The 21733-nt window shown below is 34.9% G+C and overlaps 1 protein-coding gene across 4 annotated transcripts in view; it reads right to left on the minus strand.

The window, feature by feature from the left end:
• Positions 1-13379: 13379 nt before the first annotated feature.
• The window catches only part of UCHL5 (ubiquitin carboxyl-terminal hydrolase L5), a 36382-nt gene continuing 28028 nt past the window's right edge, over positions 13380-21733 (minus strand). For 2 of the 4 annotated variants that reach the window (XM_012726901.1, XM_004685462.2), the window contains exons 8-11: positions 21331-21433; positions 20346-20456; positions 17514-17612; positions 13380-13629 (exon numbers count right to left, since the gene is read on the minus strand). In XM_012726901.1, the coding sequence (XP_012582355.1) occupies positions 13585-13629; positions 17514-17612; positions 20346-20456; positions 21331-21433 (358 nt within the window). In that variant the 3' untranslated portion in view covers positions 13380-13584. Of the gene's footprint in view, positions 13630-17513; positions 17613-20345; positions 20460-21330; positions 21434-21733 lie in introns of all 4 variants that reach the window. The other 2 variants (XM_012726900.1, XM_004685461.2) reach the window with 1 other exon arrangement.

The following is a 21733-nucleotide window of genomic DNA, read 5'->3' on the forward strand; positions in this document are numbered from 1 at the left end:
CACTGGTCTGTATGTCTATTCTTATTCCAGTACCATGCAGTTTTGATTATTATGGCTTTGTAGTACAGCTTGAAGTTTGGGATTGTAATGCCTCTGAAGCTAACTTTTACGTAAAAAAAAAAAAATCCATGTTGTGGGTGACTCGGTGATGGGAAACCCACAGGGATTATAATTGGGAAAAAAACATACAAAATGATGTAAAAATAAACTATTATATAAAAAAAAAAATTCCATGTTGTATAAGCAGAAAGTTCTCTTCCCCCTGCCCCCTGAAATAGGTAACCAACCACTATTTGTTGACTAACCTACTTCTCTATTGAGTAAGATGCTTCCTTTATCCTTCCCTTCATGCCATATCAATCAGTTTCAGAATTCTTCATTTCGTTTTCTAATTTTCTTTCACGCAACATTTACTGAGTCCTACTTTGTGTCATTCACTGTTCCCGGTGCTTGGATACATCCATGAACAAAAAAGAACCCTGTCTTCATTCAAGCTTACATTTAGCAAGGCAAGACAAATAACACTAACCGTAATAAGTAACTTATCTGATATGCTAGAATGTGTTCAATATTATGAAAAAAAGAAAAAGATAACAAGAGTTGATGAAGGAAATTAAAAGTACTGAGAGGTGAGAAGTTTGCCGTATGAAGTAAGGTAGTAAAGCCACGTGCTACTGACAAAGACTTGAAGGAGGTGAGAGAAAAGCAACATGTAGACAAAGTGGCACTAATACAGAGATAAGCTATCTTTGTATATATTTTTTGAAATAATTAAGGACTACAAGTAAACCTTGAAAGCATTTACATGTAGAAATGAACAGGGGAGGAATTCCAGTTTCAGAAGAGAAAAGAACAAGCAGAATGAAAAAGGAGCATGAAAGAGACAATATTTGCCCCACAAACATCTACCAAAGTTCTCAAAAAGTAAGTATCCAGTTGGAGACCCTCCCCACAAAAGACCTGGGGACCCCACAGGATTGCACACTCAGGTCGAGAGAAATCAGCCCTTGCACAGTCTGGCAGTCCAGACTTCATCACTTGCGTAGCCTGGGTTAGCCCAACGTCCCTGAGCCTTCAGTTACCAGACTTAAGCAATGTAAACCTGCTCTGGAAGAAACTTCCATCCCAACAATCAAAAATTCCTACAAATAATTTCAAGAGTAATAAGATAACAAGGAACATGGGTGTACATGTGCACACACACATGCACACATAGAAAGACAATATGAGCAAGAACGGAAACTACAAAAATCAAAAACTGACCCATGAAGTCTTCAGACAGAATGATCAGACTCACATGATGGCATAACCAAGCAAAGATAATATGAAGGACAATACTACAAACTCCCAGCAAAAAACAATCCCAAACAAAATATTAGCAAACAAAATTTTGTAACAATTAAAATTATGTATCATTTTAGGATCAAGCTATGTTTATCCAAGAGATGCAAGGTGAGTTTGGCACTGGAAATTTCTGACTGTTGAGATCAGAAATCCCCAAGCATTTTGTGCAAAGATTCTTCCTCTGGACATATTTCAACAGATATTGTCATTTTATTATGCCTGTACTTCTATGTATTTTTAAAGATTTATTTATTTATACATATAAGAGCTGGGGTATAGACTCCAAGTGCGAGGGGTGAGAGGATTCACCAGAGAGTGGGGAGCAGAACAGGCAGATCTGCGAAGTACACTGCTGAGGAGAGCAGTGGGCGGGACAGGAGAGGTCTGCCACGCCATGTGGGTCAGCTCCCTGGCCAGGAATCAAACTGTTTCTGCAGTGGCTGCCGATAACTTCATAATGCTCAGACACACACCCTTGTATCACCAGGGAGGCCCTGTATTTCTATATTTGACCATTCATTTTCTGAACTTTGTTGCTTTAGGTAAGTTAATAAAATAGAAATAGATAGCAGAGCTTCAAAGTGGAAATTGCATCAAATTCAGTCCACAGATTGGTTTGTTTGACTTGTGATTTAAAGCAACTGAAGGCAATATTTACAAATTGGGAAACTTCAAGAAACTTGAATTTTTGGCTTCTTTCAGAAAAACAGGAACATCTGGCAATACAGGACAATATTTTTCTGGCAGTAATAGGCGACAGTTGACAAATAGCTGCTCCCTTTAGACAGGGCATGTGTTCTGTTTGGCAGAATAGCTGCTAACATAGCCAAGTATCACTTGTTATTAATCTCCATGTGGCATCCCCACCCCCAATACACCCCCACCCCACCAAATAAACGTGAGGAAATAGTGAAATATGTGTTGTTTTATCTCTCTGTGATGTTGGAAAATGGACATTTGGACAAAAAGGGGCTCATATGTCAAGAAATGTGGGAGACAGCACACAGATCTATGGAAATAAAGACTCACTTCATGTTTAGTGTTTTTCACACAACAGAGTGTCAGCTATTCTGTATGTTACTGCATAGCTTTAGGATTATGTTCTTGACCTTTGGATTATAGTCTTAGCTTCAAATGATTTGGGAGCAGTCTGCCTCATTCTAGGGATTTCTACATTAATAATCTCCTTTATGTTGATATTAGACTTGAACTTTCAGAATGTAGTCTCAAAGCCCTAGTCCCCAAATTCCTAGGAAGCACCCCACTAAGACCCCAATATAGCAAGTTAAAAGTTGGAATTGAACCAGATGGTTTTGCTCATAGCAGGAGTATAATGGACCAGGTGAGAAAACAGTAAGAATAATGAACAGCCATATACCAGAGACATTTTGTGGAGGTGGAGTGGGGAATGGGATCAAAAATGGTGGGGGGAGGGAAGTGCACTGGACTATGGTGATGGCACATGGTTGAGTTGGTGATGGGAAACCCGTGGGGATTACAATTGAGATGAAAAAAGAAATGTACAAAATGATGTAAAAATAAACTATTATATAAAAATAAATAAATAGAAGTTGGAACTGAATATCAATTTTGAATCTAAATTGAAAGCCAGCTGATATTTTCGTTGTCCTTTCTCCCTGTTGCCTCCTCCCAAAATAAGCGGTTACTGAATCTGAAAAAAAGAAAACTATCAACAGGAATGTTCACACTGTGACTAGAAATTGTACTTGTACGTGAAAGTTGGTTCTCAAACATTTGTTGAATCTGCATAATAGATTACTGTGGGGTGGGAGACAAACTTGTCTTACTTTAGACTTTTTTATCTAATGTGCGGGTAATACCTTTTTTCATCATGTTGTCCCAGCTCTTTAAGGAAGTTGTCACCAGTGAATATCATAATCCCACAAAGCTAAAACCAGCCAAAGTCTACAGATCAAGACCGTACCCTTTCATCCATGAATCCCCAAAGCAGCTTGGAGCCTGACAATACAGATGTTCAATAAACACCTTTTGAGTGAGTCAATTAAAGAACTAGCAGATCCTCGACCTGATTATCCACCTTGCCTCTTCTTTCTATGGTTTTTATCATAGAGTTCCAGGAGAACATTCGCTAATGCTAAAATATATAAATCAAAGGTTTTTAAAGGGTAATTCTATCACAGGTATCCAGAACCATCCACATTTATGTAAAGAATTATCCACAAAGGGTTTGGTTTTCTTTTTGTGCAAATGCTTGGAAAGACTGTGTATACAAATGACTAGATGTCAAATTACAGATACTCTGTCACAAAGTAGTTTATACTATGATGCTACTTCTTGGCTTCCACTCTTTACACTGTCTTAGATATTAAAATAAGCAAAAGGACTGCTTCTAACAATAATATAAATGAGATTTATATATTTATAAATCAAAGGGGATAGGGAAGAACAGATCCAAAAATATAAGGATTAAAGCTTGGGAAATATGACCAACTTTTCTCTATGCATCACAAGTGTTTAAAAAAAAAAAGGAAAGAAAGAAGGAACGATGGAAGATTTCTTATGTTTAAACTCAACCATTAGAGAGAGTCAGAGAGGGCCAGAAGTGGGTGTTTCTAACACAATAAAACTTGAAGGTTACACAATGGGTACCCACATAGCAGGAAAAGAGTTCCAGGTCCCCCAGTCTGAGTCTAATAGTCTGCTCTCCAAAGTACTGCATAGCAAGGTTACAGCTTGAGAATGAAGTAAACCGATGCATAAAGCTCAGTGTTGTAGCTGTGAACTGTTTAATACTTCAAGAAAATTGACAGAATGTACAGTTCTTAGGAAGGCATAGAGGCTAGAGAAACCCAGTTACTCCTGGAAGACACAATGAGGGACTTAAGTTGGCCACCTATTATTTTTGATTATCAAACTAAAATCTGCAAGAGTAAATGCATCACAGTGTTAGCAACACAAGTATGCGCTAAGACAAATGCATTCCTGGTTGTCAATGAGCAGGGCATTCCAAAAGGGTAAATAGGATTTATTTATTTATGCATACAGAACTGGGGTACAGGCCAGAGGAGCAGGGGGTGAGTGAGAGGATTCACTAGAGACAGAGTGGGAAGCAGATCAGGCAGACTGAAGGGGAGCAGCAGGCGAGACAAGGTCTGCTGCACCACGTGGGTAACCTCCTGGCTGGGGATCAAACTCGCACTGAAGCGGCTGCAGTCAGCTTGCAGTGATGCACTTTAACCCACTGCACCACCAGGGAGGACCCTTTGTACCAGTTCTACAGTCAACCAGCCTTTGGTATCATTTTGGTTTCCTTGGTAATTTACCTACCAGGAGAGAATGCATTGACAGGCCTGTAAGTATATCTGTTCTGCTTGGCAGTTATAATAGTAAAGTTAATCAATAAATTGTCTTTCAGGCATACATTAGTCTCCAGCAAGTTTTATTAAGTTGCCTCAACTATCCTATGTCCTTATCACGTTCAGTAAGTTTACTTTCAATTGCTCAAATCAAAAGCTGAAAGGGCAGGTTTGGACCTTGGCGACCTCACTAGGAGACCCACCATGGGAAGTCAACCCACCTAGCTTGTTAGCTTCTAATCAAAGTCATAATAACCACCCACAGAGAGCCACCGGCTTGCAGAGCCATGTCACCAATCACTTTGTGCATTCCTTAATAACTTGGCAAAGGTCATTAATGTCTCGTGCAGAGCTTCTAATAAATCCAGAGATAGTTTCCTCATGCGAGTGTTTACACTACATTATCTATCCATAATGAGACTTTCAGCTCAAAGAGTAGGGAAGGTGGGGTGGCTGGAGGAAGAAAGGGAGGAAAAGAGGAGAAGGCAGTGGGATAGGGACAGAGGGAGGGAAGAGGGAAAGAAGAAAAAGTACGAATGATGGACTGTGGGTGATTTGGTGGTTGTGCGCACTACAGTGGCAGTACCCGCGGGGTGAGGGCCCTGTACTTCCAAATGCCAACGATAATGTAAGCCAGAGTTTCCTCAGTTAAAATCAGTGATTTTTTTAAAAAAGAACTAAATTGAAAAGAAAACGAAAAAAAGCTCATTTAGAAGCCAGATCACTGGAGTATAAATACTAGTTCCGCTACTTTAAATCTGTGAACTTGAGCAAACTGTGTACTCTAATTCATCAGTGTCCTCGTCTGAAAGATGGCGATAGCACGATCTACTTCATACCTTGTGAGGATTAGCATCAACATGCAAGACTAGTTAAGACAGTGTTTGGTACATTATAGTTTTGCAGTTTAATCCTAATAAATTTTTTTCATTGGTTATATTATTTTGCACTTTGTTATGGAAACTGAAAATCCTAAATCTAATCCTTGAGTGCAGAAACTAGGGCACAAAGCCCATTGATTAATGAAGACAATAATTATATCCACAGATATAAAAATAATAAGTGAGGTTGTGCTTGTTAAATTAAAATGTGCAGAGGGTCAACAGGACATTTGTTTAGAAGCAGACAGTATGCTATTGGTCTAGAGGAGGACCTGTGCATTCCTACCAAGTTCCCATCTGAAGCTGGTGCTACTGTCTGCAGACCAGTTTGAGTAGTTGGCTATACATAGGTTGGCGCAAAGGGAAAAAAAACAACTAGGAGGAAAAGAAGTGAAACATAAGAGTTAAAATGCCAAAGGACCCCCAGGGTTAAGTCTCAGCACTATGAAACTTTCTGCAGCCACTGAACACAAGTTCGATCCCCAGCTAGGGAGGTGTCACAACACAGCAGACCTCTCTTTTCTCACTTGCTGCTCCCCTCAGCAGTGTTTTGCTCCCCATTCTGCCTCTGGTGAATCCTCTTAAGCCCTGCCCCTTACACATCTGACCTGTACCCCAGTTCTTATATGCATAAAATAAGTAAATCTTTGTTAAAAAATAAAAAAAAAATTAAAACTATGACCATCGATGGGGAGTATCTGACAAGTCAGATTTTTCTTTGAAAATATTCATACTATAACAATTAATGCAAAATATATCACCAATAAGAAAATCTCCAATGATGCAAAATCTATCAGACTTCTATCTACATTTACACATAGAAATTAATCTCATTATTTTCAGTGACTACATGGTATTCCAGGATACTATAATTTACTAACCCATTCTCTATTGTTGTGTTTTATGTTTCATTATATGCTATTACAAATATGCTCTAGTGAGTTGCCTTAGACTCATCTTCTCAGAGCTGTGTGATTCAACCTGTAATATATTATTGAGAAGTAAAATTTTTATGGACAGCCAAGATTTCTACCTCTGGTCCAAGACCCTACCCATTTAAACTCATGTGAAAAGGGTATTTGCTATCAATTGAACTTTTTGATAAGCTAACAGGAAAATGTACCATTACTGTTTTCTTCTAGACACTTTCTAGATAACTGCTGGTACTTAATGTCTTATAATGTCTCCAGTAGTTAATTTCGGCTGTCAATTGTCTGCTTGTACCATTTGCCAATTTTTCCTGGGACTTATCTTTCCCGTTTTTGTCTGAAGTAGCTCTCTATATATTAGGCATCATGTTACTAACATACATATTTTATTACATATGATAACATTGCATTTGTCTGCTTGCTTTTTAAGATTTTCTGGTGTTTACTGTGTAGACACATTTATATAATCAAGTATTTCTCTTCTAAATCCTTTTATTACTAGTTTTAGAAAGCCTTCCTCTGTCCCCACATAATATCCACCTATATATTTTCCAATAATTTCATTATTTTGTGCTTGTGATTTTAATCATGATGTGCATCAAATTGTTCGCTATTTTTTTTTTAAAGATTTATTTATTGTGCATACAGAACTGGGGTACAGGCCAGAGGCTCGGGGGCAGTGAGAGGCTTCACCAGAGACAGAGTGGGGAGAACAGGTAGATCTACGAAGTGCACTGCTGAGGGGAGCAGCGAACGGGTCAGGAGAGGTCTGCCACGCCATGTGGTCACCTCCAGGGCAGGCGGGAATCAAACTCATGTGGAAGTGGCTTTAGCTTCTCAGTGCTGTGCTTTAACCCACTGTGCCACCAGGGAGGGCCTGTTTGCTATTTTTTAAAGATTTTTAAATTTATTTATGCACAAAAGAACTGAGGTATAGGCCAGAGGTGCAGGGGGGGGGGGGGGGTGATGAGAGGGTTTACCAGAGACAGAGTGGGGGGCAGAACAGGCAGATCTACTCAAATACACTACTGAAGGAAGCAGCAGGTAAGTCAGGAGAGGTCCACTGTGCCATGTGGGTCAGCTCCCTGGCTTGGGATGGCACTCATGTTGCAGGGGGTAGTGACAGCCTAATAGTGCTGAGACTTAATCCCTTGTGCCACCAGGGTGACCCCTCAAATTGTTCTTTAAAGTACATTTGCACTCCTCAGAGGAGATAGGGTAGGGAGGGGGCACACTGGACTATGGGGATTTTAGGGGTGATGCACTATGGTAGTTAACACCTAAAGATGACCCCATGCTTCCAAATGCAAATAACAATGTAAACCATTATTACTTCAACAAAAATACACTTGCATGAGATCTTTGTCACTGATTTTATGGCTTACTCAATACTGTATTATTATTACAAGAGTAGGCCAGAGAAGTATATTAAGTAAAATATCTAGATAATCTAAAATGTACCTGGTCAGAGGTCCTAGACATTTCTACATGTAATCTCAAATCTATTTCATATTGACATACCAAATCAACTTTCACAAATTTTATTCCAAATTAATTTTGAGTTAATTATTGGTTCCATCAATATGCAACCCACTTTCATACAGCTGAGTCAGTGGTACAGAGAAAATTCTCAGCATGTAGGAATCTCTGCTTAGACATCACCCCCTTAAAGACTGTACATAGTCATCCTATAGAACCTCACCTCTCTTGTTTGCCTTGTTCTTTTTACCTACTACCACTTGTAAAATTATGTTACATATCTATTATGTCTCACAGTGAAGGCAGGGATTGTTCATTGTATCACAGACTCAGATATAGGTTGAAACATTGCCTAAGTTCTGAGACAGTAATATAAATCACTTCAAAAACCAAAAAGTACTAGAAATACTGTAAATGATAAATCCCTACCCAGTCAGTCCTTAGATTTAGGTCAGGCCAGTTAATCACAGGTGTTTTGGGCTTTTTTTAAGATTCATTTTTACTTATTTTTGCATACAAAGAACTGAGGTGTAGGCCAGAGGTGGGTGGAGAAGGGGTAAGGCGAGGTAAGAGGATTCACCAGAGACAGATTGGAGAGCAGAATAGGAAGAATGACTGAAATAGAGAGTTGAGGGGAGCAGTGGGCAGATGAGAGGTCCACTGTGCCATGTGAGTTACCTCCCTGGCCAGGGACTGAACTCATGCCAAAGTGGCTGATATAGCTTAACAGCGCTGAGACTTCAACCCCTGTGTGACCAGGGAGGACCCCCTGCCCCCCACTTAATCATGTTAAGGAAAAGAACAAATTAGAAAATATGCATGTTGGGCTGATCTAGGCATTTACATTACTTTAAAAATAAAATTCCTTAAAAAAAATAAAAAAAAAAATAAAATTCCTTTTTGTAATCTATACAGTTTGCCTATGGTATTTCTGTGCTTTAATACTGGCTTGTTAAACATATTGAGGATTCATATTCACCTAAATATATATATAATATATATACACACACATATGGATGTAACATGTAGTGTATATATATATATATATTACACACACACATACACTATATATGTGTGTGTGTGTATATATATATATATATATATATATATATATCAACCAAAAAGATGTGATGTAAGCATATTTATTGATATGAAGTTTGTGGGGAAAAAACGCAGCAATATTTTACTGTATGACCCCATTTTTATAAAAAGAAAATATGTATTACATGTAAGTACACATTCTTTGGAGACACATACATCAGCACCCTAAAAGAAATTATCTCTGGGTAATGGGATTAAATTTATATGCATTGGCCCTCCCTGGTGGCGCAGCGGGTTAAAGCACTGCACTGAGAAGCTAAAGCCACTTCCGCATGAGTTCAATTCCCGCCCGCCCCGGAGGTGACCACATGGTGTGGCAGACCTCTCCTGACCCACCCGCTGCTCCCCTCAGCAGTGTACTTCCGTCGACCTGCCTGTTCTGCTCCCCACTCTGTCTCTGGTGAAGCCTCTCACCGCCCCTGAGCCTCTGGCCTGTACCCCAGTTCTGTATGCATAAATAAATAAATCTTTAAAAAAAAAAATTTATATGCATTGTTTTCTTCTCTACCTTTCTTCATTATATCACAGACTCAGATATAGGTCTACTGGCCTGACCTAAATCTAAGGACTGACAGGATAGATTGAGATTTATCATTTACAGTATTTCTAGTACTTTTTGGTTTTTGACTTGATTTACATTACTCTTTCCATTTACATAAAAAATTGTTTTAGTGTTCTAGAGTAAAATTCATGATCGATGTATTTGCATTCAGCATCCATTCCAACTTCCTCCTGGAGTGCCTTCCTATAACAGCAGACAGCTAAAAACTAATTCCCCTTGCAGAAAAGCTAATGTAAGATTTATATGTTGTTTTAGTTTTTCTACTGACACACTTAGCTCTGAGAAGTTGAATTTTTCTGCATGCCCGTGTATAGTCACCAGATAGCCATAGCAAGTTCCTTACTCTTAGGACACAACTTGCTAGAATGTTAATACCAAATCCAAACTCAAGGCCACTCCTCTAAACCTTCCAATTACTTTGTAAGGAATGAAATAGTTTGAGATCCTCAGTATTAATCCCCATTTCGCTTACTATAGGTAGAGCGGTTTGTTTCCTGAATAAAGTCTTCAGTAACATCAAATGATAAACTCTATTATCACCAACTTTAAAAATGATTGATATTTTATAAATCAATTTGAAAGGCAAGACTAGAAATCAAAGGCATGTGTATACGCATATATAGGAAAAAAATCACTAAAATACTAATGCCATTGTTTCTGGTGGTAGAACTACGAGTTTTTTAGAACTATTTTTGGGTTAACTTCTTCAAAGCATTTTTTTTTCTTCAAAGCATTTTTTAAGGGGAAAACTTAAAAGCTATTTCTTTTTTCATCAAACAAAAGAAACAAAGTCCTCTTAGAGACAAAGTAATTTTTGGATCTTCTAAGCAAGAAGGATTAACTAAAGGTATTAATCTGCATGTAACACCATACTACACACAAAAGTGTGCATCAAAGTCTAAATAGGGGAGCAATCCCCATGGTTCACGTTCTCTGAACAAATATTTGTCTATTCTAGTAGCATAGCCAAGCAGACTGCTTGCTGCTAGAAAAAGGGCAGCTATCTTGGGAACTAAACATATGAGGTAAAAACTGGCCAGCACCACAGCTGTTGGCCGGCTTTTTGTTTATAATAGCAAAAAGTATCCCTTAGAATTGGCTAGCTATTTTAAAAGGCATAAAACAGAGGTGCCTCCTACTAAACAATCATTAAATGAGATTTTAGAAAAGGATAAAAGTGAAACAGGTAAAGGAAACTTTCTTTTAAATAGTCCCATCCACATAATGAACATGTACAGGTTTCAGGGCTGCTCAATGCTTCCATTTTCTCTATTCACTAGATGCCTTTCTTCCGACCCACATAAAGACAAGTCATGCATCTTTGATCACTGGTTGCAAATATCATGAAAGGTCGCAATGTATTTAACCATCAAAGATGCAGATAAAGTAAATCATTCATAGAAGGCATCTTATTAGGTTTAGATTAATAAGAACAAATCCTTTTACCCATATATCAGTTAACATGGTAGCTTTATAAGGCTATTTTTCAGATGTCATTTGATAGTACTTACTCTTGTTAAAAATGCTTTTGAGGGCCCTCCCTGGTGGCGCAGCGAGTTAAAGTACAGCACTAAGAAGCTTAAGCCACTTCTGCATGAGTTCGATCCCTGCCTGCCCTGGAGGTGATCCACATGGCGTGGCAGACCTCTCCTGACCCATCCTCAGCAGTGTACTTCGTCAATCTGCCTGTTCTGCTCCCCGCTCTGTCTCTGGTGAATCCTCTCACCCTCCACATCTCTGGCCTGTACCCCAGTTCTGTATGAATAAATAAATCTTTTTTTTTTAATGCTTTTTAATGGCACATTTTTAATTTTGATGAATCCTAATTTTGGATTTAAAGTTACTGCTTTCTGAGATCTAGGAAACTTTTGGCTACTCTCAAATTATAAACATGTTCACCTACCTGCTTTCCTCTAAAAAGTTTTATGCTTTACTTATGTTTCAATGTTGGTTTTGTTCTTAGGGGATATTTAGCAATTCTAGCTCCATTTGTTGAAAACTCCCTTTTTGTTGGATTAGTTTTATATCTTTGTAGAAAATCAAGAGAGTATAAATATGAGGATTTGCTTTTCATATTCTATTCCATTGATATATTGAACTTCAATTACTGTCAGTCTCATACTGTCTTAAATAACTTGGCCACCACTTATGTTATTCCTTGTGCTGTTTATAAAATTTAATAAATCAAGCTGAAATAAATTAATGGAACCAAGATGAGTTTAAAATAACCCTTAAGACCGGACTCTTAAAAACTGTATTTGAGGCCCTCCCTGGTGGTGCAGTGGGTTAAGAAGCTTGAGCCACTTCAACATGAGTTCCATCCCTGCTCCGGAGTGACCCACATGGCGCAGCAGACCTCTCCTGACCCACCCACTGCTCCCCTCAGCAGGTACTTCTTCAATCAGCCTGCTCTGCTCCCCACTTTGTCTCTGGTGAATCCTCTCACTGCCCCTGCACTTCTGGTATGTACCCACGTTCTATATGCACAAATAAATAAATCTTTTAAAAAAGAACTGTATTTGAAATTACTCTACAGTTACTATTATACACCAAGTAAAAGATATTTACCCACAAAAAAATGAAAAACTACAAATTCTCCATTATTTTAAAAACTGAATTATGGGTAAAAAATATTTTGTTATATTTTCTACTCAGTTCCCACCAGGCTTTCTCATATTAGTGATTTAATAATACTCCAAAATAGTAAACTTAAGAACAATCCATAAAAATATCCTTATTTTTAAGTTAAAATATGAGTACACAAGTCACCTCACATGTTTAAACTCTCTCATAACAAAATGTTAAAATGTCATTTGTCAATCTCAGAAATGTGCCTATTAAAGAAAAAGGTAGATTGCTTCTTTTCTTTATAAAAAGGTGTTTTTATAAAATATCCTTTAAAGTTTAACTTGGAGAAAAGGATTAGCAACAAGATTATTTCATAATAAAAACACAGCAACTCTCCAAGGTCATTTAAAAAAAAAAAACTTCATTTTAGTACATAGCACTTAGAAAATCTGGGTTCTATTAATGTCACAGAAGGCTCCTCCACTACCACCATCACCCTGGGTTCTATTAATGTCACAGAAGGCTCCTCCACTACCACCATCACTCTTTTTTTTTTTTTTAAAGCAAATAACATTAATTGTCAAACCTCCAGTTTTTATGAAGGTATAATTTAAAGAGCTTGAAAAGGTGTTGGCAAACTGAAACACGAAAAATCTTTAAGATTTATAATTTGTACTTAACCCAAAATTTTGCTTTGAGGTATAGTATACCTTTCTGAAATAATTCTATAATACATAATTAAAAACCCCAAACACTTAAAGTTTGCTAAAGTAAAATTAAGATGTTTATTGCTTTTCCTACTGTCAGCAATGCAAATCACTAAACACTGACTTTTGTCCTTTTCAAATGATCTGCATTAAATTGTACTTTTCAAGTAATTGGTATAGGCAAAAAAATTCAACATTACAATCCTTAAAATATTTAGATATCAAAGACAAAAATAGTGATATTTTTCATTAATGATGAGAAGAAACAAGAGCACATTTACTCAAGATCTGATATTTATAAAGCTTGAGCAATTAAATGAGCTAAGAGATTGAAAGATTAATTACAACAATTACAGGTAGAGAACATCATTTGTGCACTTTCTAGGTTTATTACAGTAGTGAGTGATATATCCGGAGAAACAACAGGAGTTCTCAGATCCGAAGTTTAATAATAGAATTTGGGGAAACACTCACTCTCGACATCACTTTTATTTAATATGCACTACATGCACATGATGCAGGTATGGAAAACATTTATGTATCCATGCATTAAAGACAAGACAGACAGGTACTATTGCCAAACGTGCAGTCAATTAGGATGTTTCTCAAAGTTCTTTATACTTAATGGTTTCCATGAAAATAAGTGCAGAAGCAGAAATTTTCGGAGTATTTTCTTCATTTGGTTTCCTGTGCTTTCTTTGCATTCTGTTTTTCTTTTGCCTAGAAATTAAAGATAGTATGCTATAAAATCTTAGAAGTTTCTTCTAGATCATATTAAAATAAAATGTATGCAAAAAAATCAAGCATGAATAAAAAGTGTAAAGGAAAAATAATAAAACCAAATGTGCCTAAAAGGCAATCCTTAGGTTAAAAGGCTTAAAATGCACTATTGAGAAGATTTTTAGAGCTTTATCTTTTGTAACCTGAGACATACAACAAACTCCTGTGCAGCTATATCCTTTGTCTTCAATAAAAAAGGTTTATAGTTTTCTTAAGTTGAAATATAATTGTAATAATTTTAAAAATAGTTACTCATTAATCATATCCATTTACAAGTATTTCAAAATTATTTACATGTATCACAATTCTCATTCAAATTAAGTGTAAAAAACCATATTAGTTTCTGCATATTTACGTAAGTAAGTTACATAAGAGTTTTAATGAGTTTAACATATACCACCAAAGGATTACACACACAGGCTGGTGATAAACCTTACTTATAACACCTAAAAAATGTTTCCACGCTATTTCATCTGATCCTCATCACAATAATATATCGATAGTTGAATACAGTAATTCTATTTCTTTATCTTTTATATATATCTTCTATTTCTTTTATATTTATCTAGCTGATGGAGCAGCCAAAACTTATAGATATTATCAAATTTGGCCAAAGTCACACAGCATGTGTGTCACACTACACATATTCTACAGCAGTGCTTCTCGTCATACATACCAATAACGTGGAGACCTTTAAAAAGCATATTGTGCTGCCAATTCTGCTTGTCATTATTTGAGAAGCAAGATTTCAAAGTACTAGAATATAATGTTCCTTCCTCTAAGCCACTTGAATTTCAGAGGAATGATTAAATTATGCTTTTGCTATTAGGTGACTTTTTAAATCCTCATTTAAAAAAATAGGGTAATCAGAACAGCTATTACTTTTTATATTGCATTACATAATATAATTATTGCACAGCCAATGGATGCCTTAGACTGTTAAGTATAAATGTTACATGTAACATAAAAAACTAATTACCTACATGAACATTTTTTAATGAACAATCTATGATTTGATATGTAATGTGTTTTTCATACTAATTGTTTCCAATTATAAAATACAACTACATCTTAGGGAATGAAGTAAAAGTATGTACTGTCCTTATTCATCTCTAAATATACTAACAAATATTAAGTAGTATTAACAAGAATGAATTAATGAATTTATGCTTTATGGAGTGAAATTTACAACATAATTAAATGAGCAAAGACATACATTTCATAATTCAGAAAAAATTATGAGGAAATTAATAGGTTAAAAATAATTACCCCCATTTATTGAGCAGTTATATACTTTATAGATGCATTCTATAGCCTTTAGAAATATGAAATAGGTAGAATACCCAATTTACAAATAAGGAAAATGTATTATAATACAGCAAATAAGTTCCCTGAAAGTATGAACTAGTAAGTAATATCTGAGATTTAAATCCAAAGTCTATAGACTGTTCTGCTTTTGTAAAAAATAAAAAACACAACATATATCTAATAGTGTGGGGAAAATGTACATGGTTAAGGAAAGAAATACTGTCCACCAGTGGCTGGTTCAAGTCAGGTAATTTTAAAGTCAGCTTAACCATTCTTCTACCTTTCTTCCATTAAAGTTTAGAAAAAGTGAGTTCAAGAAGATTATTTATTAACAACTGAATTACAATGTCCTAGAGTAAAATGTGGACAGAATTCAATACTGTCTAATTGTTTTGAGTTCCCCACAACAACTGAATATATGATTTTACATTACAGTATTATACTAATGGCTGTTAAAAACTTGGGACAGATAATGACTCAATTACATATAAAAGTTGAATTCTACGTAATTTTCTCGTATTACTATTAATAATTATCACTATTAAAGTCTATACAGTGCTTATAATTTTAAAATCTAATCTTAAACTACTGGAACTTTTGTCTCAACATTTTTGTGTTTCAGCAGAAAGTGCCATTTCAAAAAAGATACTATAGTTACTTTTTTAATAAAATGAAGAAAATACATTTGTGCTAAGGAAGTTGATTTACTGATAGAAAAATTAAGTATTTAATTCTAATTGCAGATGTAAAGTTTTGTGAATATGAACTTTAAAGAAGCTACACAGTCATTTGGGAGGTTGCCTGTGATCCTGCAGGATCTTCAGCATTTACTCAGCACAGTATTATAACTGTTTATTTCTTTCTCCAACTATAATGTGAGTTTCTTAAACGAATAGTATGTCTTAATTATGCATATATCCATAGACTTTAAGAATGCCTTGAAATTAGTTGTTTGATGAATAATTAAAACATTTCAATATTTCCATAGAAATAATAAATCCGCGTTCACTTCAGAATATAGGGGAGTAACAGATAATGCATATAATTGGAGATAAGTGTATCTCAAATGTTTATGAAATATTACTAATTAAAGAACAGTTTGGAGAAATAGGCAGGTAGAAAGTTGGTAACAGTTGCCTCAATAAAAAAAATGCAAACACAAGGCCCAGTCTGTGTTCTACTAACCACTAAGTATTCATATACTGCCACCTTGTGTTCAAAGAAATGTAAACTGAGAAATTATGAAAAGCTGTTCTCTAAACTTTAGAAAAATCTGAGGTTACAGTACCAATAAATCAAACAAGAATAGTAATTTTCCTAACTTGCGCAAAAATTATATTTACAGATCAATAGTAAATTAAGATGTACATTTAAAATTTCTGGAATAACAATTTATTTGGCTCCTAATCATATTTTACCTATATCTAAAATCTGATATCAAATATCATGACTTCGTACAACAGTTTATATTATTATTTTAATATTGTTAACAGACCAATATATTGTACGGTTTCATACAAAGAACATAATATACAGGTATACTGTTAATAGATCAATTCTGAGGCTCAGAAGACTCTACTTGTTTCTCTGTAACTTTAAAAATCAGTATCCCACCTTAAATTTTTATAACTTTAATACGCTGAGATACATACATAGAAAAATATGTTTTTTATTACAGTTTTCTGTAATAATTTTTACATTTGATGCTAAAAATCAAAATATACATTTCTGGATGAAGGTGATAAAGTCTACACAAAATACTTAAGTACACTTCATATTATTTGGAACTTATAATGGTATAAAACAGTGGGTTAAAATGTATTTCTACTTCATAAATTTTAAAATTAGTAAGAGAAATATCATGCATTCTGATTTTTAAGTTAATGGTCCAAAATTTAATCTGCCTGCTAGCAGTCTTCCCCAAATGTTTCTCAAAATGTGGTAAGGACCACATGCATTATCACTTTGGAACATTTTCATTAAAAATTTCTTCCCTTATATCAGAATATCAGCAGAGGAACCAAGTAACATGTATTTTAAAGAGAATGATCACTTTCAGAAACACTAAATTGGATTTAATTATTTTACTAAGTGTATTACATGTTTTGCTAAAGAGAAAAACCTCGGAAATCAGAATTTTTCACTAACCTATATTAACTTGTATCAGTTCAGTTCAATAAGAAAACCAATCTCTAGTTCTAAATTCTAAGATATTATAAGGAGGAAATCTGTAATTTCAATTATAAACATTAAAACTTTATTTTAATAAAGTCCTCGGCTTAAGGAAGTATTTTTAATACTATGCATACATAATAATAGCACAATATTCTAGAAGGTTAATATAATGGGGAAACCCTTTCTTTTACTTCATAAAATCAAGTGAAATTACACAATACGATAAAAGCAAAAACATAAAACTAAAAGTCTCAACAACTTTTACCTTTACTCAAACCAAACCAAAATTTGTTTTGGGGTATTCAAAGCCTAATTTAAGTGTTCACCAATAAAATACTTACCTTTTCTACTAGTGGTATTAACTGCTGGTGTTCTGCTAAAGTCTTTAACAATTCCATAATGAAGGGGAGATAATTATGCTTCCTTCTTATATTTTCAATCTGAAAAATAAAACAAATATCAAACCGTACTAACTTTATATCTCTACTAAAAGTTTATGACAGTTCAATTTTTGCATCCAACCAAATAGAAATAGTAGAAAATCCTAGATTTTCATTATGAAAAATATTAGAAATAGATTTCGTTGCCACTGACAATAAAGACTAATACAATAAAACATGTGCCAAGAAAACCTTGGACATGCTTCTGACTCTTAGCTTAGCAAATGAAAGACACTTTTAAAAACCTCTTTGGGGATTACTTCTGAAAATTAAGACAACAAGCTTAAGGAGGCCCGTATAATAAGTTAATATTCTTACTACTACTTCTAATACAAATAATGAGACCAGTTTCATTTTGTAATCATGAATAATCATTCCTCAAACTATTTCTGATCAAAAGTCTGCAGGGGGAAAATCTGAGCATCAGTGGAAAACTGTGCTGTCTGGTGCAAACTGGTCCCAGTTGCATGATCCTAGACTTTTACTGCCTCCGAGCTATTAATATTCTGTTGGGTAAATCTTCAGTACTACCTTTCTACTGAAAAAAACATTTCTGGCTTTTGTAAATTCATTTCAACATTCTTTTAGTTCATATAAATTTGAAAGTCTCTGACGTCTCTAAACTAGTTATGACCTTACAGTTTCCTTCAATCAATTAATTCAATGAAATTTTCAACATGTTCATTCTATACCGCTGATAAGAATCATTTAACTTTTTTTTTTTTTTAAGATTTATTTATTTATGCATACAGAACTGGGGTACAGGCCAGAGGTGCAGGGGCTGCGAGAGGCTTCACCAGAGACAGAGTGGGGAGCAGAACAGAAAGATGGATGAAGTACACTGCTGAGGGGAGCAGCAATGGGGTCAGGAGAGGTCTGCCACGCCATTTGGTCTCCTCTCGGGCAGGTGGGAATTGAACTCTTGGGAAGTGGCTTTAGCTTCTCAGTGCTGTGCTTTAACCCACTGCGCCACCAGGTAGAGCCAGAATCATTTAACATTTTTGGGTGAAAGCATTCTTAAAAAATGTAACAGGTAAGGATCCTGAATGAGTACTTTATTCAGACAAATATTTAAAGTTAATTATGAAATAACTCCAAATAAAAATGTATTAAAAATGCAGTTATTGCTTTATAGCACATGAAATGTAAGATAAATATTCAAGTTTTTATGGAGACATCCTGTTTCCATAAATTCATCTCTATATATTCCTGAATACCCAGGCGCCAGCACCTATCACCAGCACCTAGAGAAATCCTACTAAATCAAAGTCCATTCATTTCATTTAACAATTACTTGTTAGCTGTCAACTAACAGCAGACACTGTAATGAACAGAAAAAAAAAAAGCAATCTTTGCTTTCAACTGAGATGTTTTTCTACTGTGAGATACATGGAAAACGACATCAATACCATAGCGAAAGTCATCTAAAATTCAAATTTCCTTCCAACTTTTGGTTCTTTCTGAGAAATGTTTATCAAAAAAGATTACAAGAGAAAGACATTACTAGAAATAGCTGCTTTGGATTTCATTCTGAATTATAGAAATGCTTGAAAAATTTAGTGAAACAAAAAATTTAAGAAATAAATTATTTTAAAAATGGAAGGCAAAATAAAATATATGGATCCAACTGTATAAGTACCTAATTGGTGACACAACCATAGTGAGATTTTTTTTTTAACTTATATTTAAAGACATAGTAATTTGGTTGTACATCTAAAGTAGGATACAGCTTAATAAAAAAATTAAGAAAAGCTTTTCAGTTTTTATTAAAACTAGTAATTTACAGACATGTGAGTATAAATACACACATAATCACTGCACATATGTGTATACACACATACGTATACCTACACGTGCACAATGTGTGCACATGCACACACTATACATATATAACATGAAGCAAGTAATCATATTAATGTTGTCAGACACCAAGATTTTCAGTTGAAAAGATATAAACTCATAAAACGTAAAACCCTTCAATCCTAATTTGAGTATTAATATGAGTGTACACTGTATTTTCCCTTAAAAAAATAAAACAAGAATATATTTCTTAGTTCTGAAAAGGCCTAGAAATAGGGACCAATAAGCAGCACTGGCACCCCAAGCACCCAGACAGTGGTTTCTGAGTAACAATCCCTAGGGTCTTCCAGAAAAACTGACTTCCAAGTCTAGAAGTAGGAAATGTATAAGGTGAGCCTGGAACATCTTGTCATACTAGAAAACAAGAAATCTTATCAGGGATGAAGAGGCTCATATAAAGAGGGCTAGGACACAGCCTGAAATGCCTCCTAATATCAAAGGTTAAGTAAGTTGAGCATTAACAAAACCTACAACAAACCAAAGCACCAAATATGGTAAAATCTGGCAGTAGCTCTCCTGCGGCCTGTGACCATGTAGGTATCTCTCCCTCTAAGCCTGCCTGTGTCTATGCAGAGCACTTTTTCAGCAAACCTGTCTCTTTCAGGGGCAGCTTTCTGCCCAAGCATCGTTTACTTCCCTTTTTTTATAATAAACCCGCCCTCTTGCGTATATTAAAAAACAAACACTGTTCACATGAAATATTAAAAAAAAAACCCTCGTCTTACTTTTGAAGGGTGACAGAGAATCAAGTCACTATTCTAAAAATTACTAAATGATGGGGGAAACACAATCCAGTATTCAATATGTATTCACATCAAAATACACCACTCTATATTAAGACATTGAAAGCATAAATTAAAAAAAAAAACATACCTTATATCTTTTTAATTTCTGTACTTCTTCTTCAATAAGCATCTGATTTTTGGCAACTTCTGACTGAATAGCACTTAACATATTACTACCCTGATCTGTATCCATGGGTTCCTCCTTGGGGGAAAGAAAAAGAAAGTACATCCTAATGATTGAGGCTTAAGTCCTGAATATTTTAAAATGATAAACATATTGCAATTATTTTCAAATTTTACTATTACTATTGATGACAGAATACTGACCTGATAACGATAATATTAAGAGAGCTTTAAGTAGTATCTTTTATATATCTATTGTTCTACAAAAATATATTTGAATTTTCACCTAAAAACAATCTATACTGTATTATACTGCTCTACTATGATCTCCAATTCCTTTATAAAATACACTTTTATTCAGCTTAAATATATAGCTTAGTAAATGTGATCAAAGAGTATATAAAAAAGATGTTTCTATTTCATTATCTTCTGCAATCCTATTTACTACAGAAAGATAACCAACCATAAAGCCTAGTAAAGACTACATGTAATCCTAAACATACCCAATATATTATGTGAGAAATATAACTTGTTTAACTATATAATAAAAAGCTAATTGTTAGCACATTTTTAGCACAAACTATAAGTCACTGTTTTAAATGGTTTGCATATATATTCTTAATCCTCACAACCACTTTATAAGATAAATACCATTATCTTCATTTTTGCATAAAAAAAACTAAGGCACAAAGAAGTAAGGCCAAATTCATATACTCACTAAGTAGCAAAGCTAGAATTTGAATCTAAGCAACCCAAATCCAGAGTATAGTCCATTAATGATTACTCAGGACAACTGATTAAAGGTGCATTTTTTAAAAATAGAAGGGAGGAAAAAAAGGAAGAAAAGGGGGTTGGAGAAAGTAAGGAAGGAGAAGAGGGGGAAGGAGGTAAATATTCTCCCTAAGAGAATAACCAAACTACAACTTTGTATGTTAAAAACAGAGACAAACCTCTGCAAGTTGTCTTTGTAACTCTGCTATCTTCTGCTCATATATCATTTTTCGGTCTGACACAATAGCCATTAAATTAAATCGAATTTCACCTTCACTGTACCTAAAAACAAAAGTTATTTTAAAGTTTACTTAAACAAAAGTGTACAAAGAATTGTAATACTATTATAATTAATAAAATAACCAAGTGTGTTTATCTCATGACTCTCTGGGGTAAACACAAACCTGTCAGCTGGCTAACATAAAAACCAACATTAAAAAAAATCTTTGTAAGTGAAAGAGTAACTATAGCTACAAAAAACTGACTACAGTTCATCAACCAAATACATTTTTTATTCTGAAACAGCACTATTACCTCCTAAACATTTAAAATAACAAATATTTTCATTAATTACCTTATTTT

The sequence above is a fragment of the Condylura cristata genome, unplaced genomic scaffold (genome assembly GCF_000260355.1).
Source record: "Condylura cristata isolate star-nosed mole 26May11 unplaced genomic scaffold, ConCri1.0 scaffold00018, whole genome shotgun sequence".
In the NCBI taxonomy this organism is placed as follows: domain Eukaryota; kingdom Metazoa; phylum Chordata; class Mammalia; order Eulipotyphla; family Talpidae; genus Condylura; species Condylura cristata.